The sequence below is a fragment of the Zootoca vivipara genome, chromosome 5 (assembly GCF_963506605.1).
Source record: "Zootoca vivipara chromosome 5, rZooViv1.1, whole genome shotgun sequence".
NCBI classification, from domain to species: Eukaryota; Metazoa; Chordata; class Lepidosauria; order Squamata; family Lacertidae; genus Zootoca; species Zootoca vivipara.
The window spans coordinates 81,027,789-81,035,174 of record NC_083280.1 but is presented as its reverse complement, the minus strand read 5'-3'; the positions used below and the strand labels follow the sequence as shown (position 1 = coordinate 81,035,174).

The window sequence follows — 7,386 nt, the reverse complement described above, 5'->3', positions numbered from 1 at the left end:
CACTCCCCCCAAAAAAATATATAGTCGGGCTTCCCACAAGGTCTGGGGGACAGTGGACTGGCCCCATGCTGAAAAACTTTGCTGACCCCTGAGTTAGAGCTCCCAGTCTCTGGAGCCACAGGCAGGCGCTGTGATTCTCCAGTGGTTTGACTCCCAGAGGCGAACTCTGTGGTGTCTTGAGACAGAGGGATGCTAACAGCAAGTATTCTGAGTAGACAACTGTGGAACCAGGTTTTCTCCCCACCCCATATGTATTACAGCTACCTTAGTTTCTTGATGTCACACTGGTAGTTTCTTGATGTCACTATGATGCTTCCCTATCAATGGCAGCCATTTGTGGGTGAGTTGTGTGTACAGTATGTTACAGAGGTGGCAGAGTTCGTGGTGACCTGTTAGGCATAGTATGTCCTACTGCTCAAATAAATAAAATAAAATAAAAAAACTCTGTATGTGTAATTTGCATTTGCTGAGTTACCAGCTGATACCTAGACTCCAAATTCCTTTGTTGGTTATCTCATGTATATATATATATATATATATGAAAGTAATTAAGCAATCAAGGACCTCTGATCTTTGTGACCTCTGATCCTTATGCACTGAAGCGCCTACAGGTTCGCTGATAAACAGGTTTGCTTAAGAAAATGGCAACAAATGCAAAGGCTGTCTTTTTGCTTTTCTTAGGAATGAGCTTTGTGCAAAACAGCAATTCAGGTAAGAGAACATGTTTTTCAAATAGGTAGCTTACATTTTTTTGACTGTTTGGTTTTATGGATTGTAATTGGTTCTGTTTACAATGGGCAAACACATTGCAATCCAAACATTCCTGCCTGTGTTGCAAATATATGTTAACATGTATTAAAATCATAATAGCATGATTGCTAGATAATTCACCTGCTGTTCAGTTCTGTAGGTCAGGGAGGATATCCCTTAAGAGAGAGTTTTGCATGGAGTATCTTAGCAAGTTTTGTTTTGTTTTTTGCAAATGAATCTGTTAAGGCAGGGAATTGGCCCTCGTTATTAATGGATTATTTATTTAAACAATATTTCGGACATTCAATATACACCCCCCCCCCGGCCCGGTACATGTTTAGCTCTTTAATAATGTAAACAAAGCTGGCGAGGGGAGGGCTTATATATAGAGAAAATTGAAGTAAAAGCCTGCACTTCAGCAGAGATGATGTCAAATTTTGTACACAACACTAGATGTGTGTGCAAATGTCCAAGAGCATAAGGAGATGCTATACAATAGTGCATTGTCAAATGCAAAGCTCTTTTTGTGTTTTTCTGCTAGTTGACAGACAGCTGCAATACTGTGGCAGAAAGCAATATTTTGCTGGTGGTTTCTAGCATGGCATGTGTTGCTCAGAAAACATTTTCCTTGTGTGCAATTAGATAATGAGCTGAAGCTTGACCAGGCCCTGCTCTCTGTCAACAATTACCTTCCTGGACAAATTGCTGCTTTCTATGTCTCTGAAGCCTGCTACAAAGTAAGTAAAAAAAAAAGGACATAGCTGAGAAAATAAGAGCTGTGCCATCTGTAATAATGTGTGGGGAATCAGCTGAGTTTAGGGAGGGTGAGGGTTGGTGGTATTGCACAATTTGATAGCTGTTTGATCACAGAGTATCTGGTGTTTCTGTGAAGCACTACAAATAACCACAGGCTTGTAGCCCACAATCAGGCTAGTTATTTCAAATCAATGTGGGATTTCTCAACTCCTCACCAGATAAAGACCTTCCTGGATTCAGTTAATTAATGGCTCATTAGCATACCATTTTTCATCCTTTTGTTAAGCAAAACACATACAGGGTGATAAGCTAACATTTAGTCATTTAGCCAATGTCTCAGGAGGATGGGAAAAGTGAGAAAGGGGCAGGACTTGTTCATTCCAAGGCCTCTCCATTACAATAAATAATCTTTTTTATTTAAAAAACAACAGATTCCCAGTAGGCAGTTAGTTCTTCTAGCTCCAGAACTTACCCAGCGTCCCCCAAAGTCATCACACTTCTGCTACGCATTAAGGACAAATGGATATATTTTCCTCCCTCCTCTTTCCATTTCTAATGCGGATTAACTGAACCTGGCAATCTTTTTGTCTGCCTCTTTGAAGGCATCCATTCAGGAGTTTGAATAGACACTACTAGAAACTGGATTTGCATGTGTTGACCTTTACACAGTCTGAGACGAGGCCAGTATCAGGCTTGTACTAAACTCATGCAAGATTTATTGTGATGGAAAATCTCATGTCATTTTAAGGTTATGCAATGATCTACAGAGATAAACCATAGTATAAGATCAGATTCACACACGCCTGCTCGCAAATTGCCTTGAAACTTGAATAAACATATATAAAAGGCAATTCATAAATTAATGAAAATGATAGTAGCAGGGCTTATTTTTCAGCTGGCACATCTCAGGTGGGCTCCATTGCCATTATAAGAGAACAAGGGAGTTCCTGCACCTTTTCCCCCATAGAAAAATAGCACTGGATTGTAGTACATAATAAAAATGGAGAGGAAATTAGTCTACTGGAAGGAGGAGGATTTTAGGGTTAGCAGGATGCGTATTATAAGATTAAAAAGACACAAACACCTCCCTGCTTTAGGCAGGAAGACCTGAGGAAAGAGGAGGGAGACCACATTTTTCTCTTTCTCACCCAGAACTGGTTGCAATAAAGTTATCCAGTTTAGGCCTGGCTGGCATCCCTGAAATTAAGCCCTTCAGTATATATATATTCTCTCTCTCTCTCTCTCTCTCTCTCTCTCTCTCTCTCTCTCTCTCTCTCTCTCTCTCTCTCTCTCTCTCTCTCTGTGTGTGTGTGTGTGTGTGTGTGTGCGTGTGTGTGTGTTTGTTTCAGGAATGTTGGGAAAGACAAATGTGTCTATCTTATTGTGCCAAGCTAGCTGGAGCCCTGAACACCTGTTAAGGCCTGCGGATACACTGCAACAGTTGGCCTTCTTGTTTTGATAATAAAATAGAGTTCCTCAGATCCACTCTGTTCTAGATAGTTTGCTGGCATTCAGATTAATATCCCACCAGCACAGCCTGCTTCCTCTCAGCTAGATTACTTTCCCCATCGGGGTCTTAAATCATAAAAGACACGTCTCTTTATTCCCTTGTTTCTTTAGTGTCTGCCACAGCCTCTCCTCACGGTTTCACCAGCTTCCATGGGAGCGCCTTCAAACACAAGCGTGGCGGTTAGTTCCCGCTTTGCTCTCACAGTCACAATGTTTGCAGAAGCAGATGCGGTTGCCCATGTTTGCAGGTAAATCGCGCACAGATGCATTTCGGGGGGACGGTTCTGAGAGAAAATGGCGGGAACTAAAGGCCGTATCACACACTCAGGGGAATCATGAGGAGAAACCTTTCCTGTACTGTGTAATTCCAGTGTTACTCAAAATGATACTTTATGGCAAAAACCTTACACCCAGAATGAGAGCATATTGGGGACAAGCTATTTATGGGCTTCTGTGAGTCTCCCTGAGAGGATTACCATACTTTCCCTAGGGTTTTTTACTTGAAAAACTGTGGGTGGTTTTACAGACAGATAGCGAATGGTGGGGATTTCTTAAATTTGAGTCCCTAAAATAGGAGGTGTCTTATACATGGGGTGTGTGTGTTATACACATAAAAGTACAGTATACATATTCTCTGCTGCTGAGTATACAGAGAAGGGTGTTTTACTTGTTCCTGTGGCAGGCCAGAGGTCTCGGAGAACTTTTGGAATTTGCTTATCCGAAGTGGCCTGGATTCTGGAAATCAAATTCTGCCGGGGGTGCAACTTGGAAACTGGGTGTTTAGTGGCTCCTTTCAGATTCTTGTAGTTTCTCTCAGTTGCAGGCCTCTTTTTATGTCTGTGACTTTGAGATAAGCAGTTGGTTGCCTTTTTGGATTGCAAAAGTCTCTCACACACCGCCAACTCCCCATGGCCTATTGTTCCCCATTCTAGGATAATGTGGTATTCAGCCAGGTAAGGTGAGAAGAGGCCCACCCATTTGTCTTTATGGCAACACGAGGTCAACAGTTCTTAACTGGCCAGATAAGGCTATTACCCTACAAATAAACTGGCTGATTGATTTAGGGGGCATCTTCTGCTAGATTCTAAATTCCAATGGATGTAGAATCACAGGCCTGGAAGGAACTCATCCAAACAGACCCCCAACAACAAAAAAAATCTTTAACCTTTATTTTCCTATTTGCAACCTCTAACCCTGCCTTAACACTTATACAACTAACACCACACCTGACATGCTAGTGTTTTAATTAATATATCAGAGAGGGGGGGGGGGAATCTGCTTATACACAATATAGACAAACAGAGATACAAAGGCTAAAACATTTGCAAGGCTCAGTGCCAAAGTTCAAAAACAAGTGTGTTGATGTTTTGGAGTTCACTCTCTGCTCAAGAGAGTGAATTGAGGCTTCATGGTTTAAAACCTTGCTCATCAAGAAGGTAATTTTGAAATGGTCTCTAGAAGCATTAGCTTTTTCTTGCCAGGGATCTCACATGAATTTAAGAGCAACGTATCATCTCCAAAATCAATGGTAAAATGCCCAAGGAACAATTTTAAAGCAAAAGTCCTCTCAGAACTGATCACATTAACGTATACTGTACTGTATAAGACTACTGTATATCCCCCCCCCCAATTTTTTTTAAAGTTTATAATTGAGGGTTGTCTTATACACGGAATGTTGCAATTAATTTTTTCTTAATTTTGGGCTCAAAAAATAGGGGCTGTCTTATACATGGGGGTGCCTTATATATGGAAAAATACGGTATATCTTTTCATAGTAATCAGTCGGGCCAAATTCTGATTGAGAAATGAAAGGCAACTAGGGTAGAGTGTCCTACAGTATAATACTTTTGCAGTAACAAATAATAAATTGGTTAGCCTTTTAAAAGTGCTACAAGACTAACATAACTATCTCTCTGGAAGATTTTGCAGCATCAAGGACTTGGTACTCCTTAGAGCAGGCATCCCCAAACTGCGGCCCTCCAGATGTTTTGGCCTACAACTCCCATGATCCCTAGCTAACAGTACCAGTGGTCAGGGATGATGGGAACTGTAGTCCAAAACATCTGGAGGGCCGAAGTTTGGGGATGCCTGCCTTAAAAAGGTAAAGGGACCCCTGACCATTAGGTCCAGTCGTGACCGACTCTGGGGTTGCGCACTCATCTCGCATTATTGGCCGAGGGAGCCAGCGTACAGCGTCCAGGTCATGTGGCCAGCATGACAAAGCCGCTTCTGGCAAACCAGAGCAGCACATGGAAACGCCGTTTACCTTCCCGCTGTAGCGGTTCCTATTTATCTACTTGCATTTTGACGTGCTTTCGAACTTCTAGGTTGGCAGGAGCTGGGACCAAGCAACGGGAGCTCGCCCCGTCACAGGGATTCGAACCGCCGACCTTCTGATCAGCAAGCCCTAGGCTCAGTGGTTTAACCACAGCGCCACCTGTAGTCCAAAACATCTGGAGGGCCAAAGTTTGGGGATGCCTGCCTTAGAGCTAAGCAAAAGCTGTGAACAGGGATTGACAGGATTTTGTTGTAGCCTCCTTCCCCAACTCCTCCTTTCACTGGGCCTACTGTGAATGGAACCAATTTTGGCTACAATCTGAAGAATAAATTCTGAGGCTAAAGCCATAGGATTTGGGATTCAGTCCGGCTTCCCTTTTCTGCTTGAATATGGCATAGTCCCAATAACTATCATGGTCTTCTATAATCAGTACTATAATCAGCAGTATCAGTGGGTTAGTTCAGTGTCAAAGGACAGGAAGAAAAATTGAAGCTGACCCTAGTGTGAAAAATGAAGATTGATATTGGTACCATGACCTCTGCCATTGCATAATAGGACTTTTATCCCTCCACCTTCTTCCTTTCCCCCCGTTGCTTGAATGAACTGGGATGATTTACTGATGCTGTCTTAAAATGGGACAGTAGTACCGAGGGAGAAGCTGAATCTCCCCCACCCTCATCTGAAAACCACTGCCCTCCCCGTACCCTTTGGCTCTTCTTTGGCTGCACTTCAGTGCTGCGAGTGTAGCGACTGGCAGATGGTTCCTAATTTAAAATGTGCTGCCTGACATCAGCTCCGAATTTGCGCCGCTGTCAGAATTTTTATGTTCCCTCAAGTTTGTCCTTTCATGTACCTGACTTCCTCCTTGATAAGCAAGACAATGCATTTCCTGTCCTTTCTGCTATTCTCATATTTTAGTGAATTATATTAATTTCGATCTATTTGTCTTTGTCTTTTCTCTCTCTTTGCTGCACACCATTCTATTTTCACTAATCTGCAAGGTAGATTTGAATCTCCTCTCTCTTTATACATGCATTTAAATGTGTGTGGTGTTTTTTTAAAGCCAACAGAAATTTACTTGGGGTACATCTGGTGGAGCTCTTTGATGCTTGAAGTTAAGCCTGCAAAAATAGTTTAAGAAAATATACATTTGTTTGTCCTGTTTCCACAGTATTACCTATGTTTCTGGTTTTTCAGGAGAAATGTGTGAGAAGTAAAAGAGCCAGCAGATGCGGCTTCCGGGTTCAGCGCCAGCGTCGATCGGCGGGGTTTCGTCTCGTCTCCGAGACGGCCCGTCTCTGCTAGGAGTGGGGAGGGCAGCGAGAGCAACGCTGCGCCCCTTAGAACCTCGGGAAGGGCGTCCCGAGGGCAATTTGCTCGGCACAGACCCAATCCGGACTCCCCAACTCTTCGGTTAGCTCTAATAAGAGCTCCGGAGCGAGGAGGGTAGAAGTCGCGGGGGCCATTTTGAGCGGCAACGTTATTCTAGCAGGGAGAAGCTTCAAGCCGAAGGCGGAGAGCGCTGGATTCTTCCGAAAATAAAACGATTGGAAAAGACTGTAAGTAACCTCATGATTTGGATTATAAAACAATTTGGTCTGGGAGAGAGGGGAGAAAAGAGGAAGCCACCCCCCCCCCACGGCAACAAAGAGACAGTAAATAGAAACCGGAAGCCATAAACAGAAGATTTGTAATTCAAAAGGATCCCTCAAAGGCATCAAAGAGAATATCCCCTTTGATGCAGGGTGAAAAGGGGAGAGAGACTGTGGTTTATGACTGCCCTGCAGCAATGAGGTAAAGCCTAAGAAAAACCTTTCTTTCCCTCGGGAGCCGGCAATCCAGTGAGTTGATCAGGATTTATAAGTCAATTTTTACTTCACTTTGTATTTCTGGACTTTGTGGAATTTCTTTTTTGGCTTAAGTGCTTGTGAAATGTGAGTTCGAACTTTATTGTTAACAAGACTTGAAGAATGCAGCCAGCTTGTTAAAATGGAGTCGAGAAAATAAACTGTGATCATATTCCACCCCACGTGATAAGTTTTGACCTTGGCAGGACTGAAATATGTCAACAAAAAAGTGTTCCCCTGAGTTCC

General features: G+C 42.9%; 1 protein-coding gene across 4 annotated transcripts in view; it reads left to right on the top strand.

Annotated features, from left to right (window-relative positions):
- The first annotated feature begins 553 nt into the window (after positions 1–553).
- The window catches only part of LOC118096362 (heparan-alpha-glucosaminide N-acetyltransferase-like), a 179,474-nt gene continuing 172,641 nt past the window's right edge, over positions 554–7,386 (top strand). For 3 of the 4 annotated variants that reach the window (XM_035138107.2, XM_035138109.2, XM_035138106.2), the window contains exons 1-3: positions 554–711; positions 1,393–1,487; positions 3,127–3,263. In XM_035138107.2, the coding sequence (XP_034993998.2) occupies positions 642–711; positions 1,393–1,487; positions 3,127–3,263 (302 nt within the window). In that variant the 5' untranslated portion in view covers positions 554–641. The remainder of the gene's footprint in view (positions 712–1,392; positions 1,488–3,126; positions 3,264–7,386) is intronic. The other variant, XM_035138110.2, reaches the window with a different exon arrangement.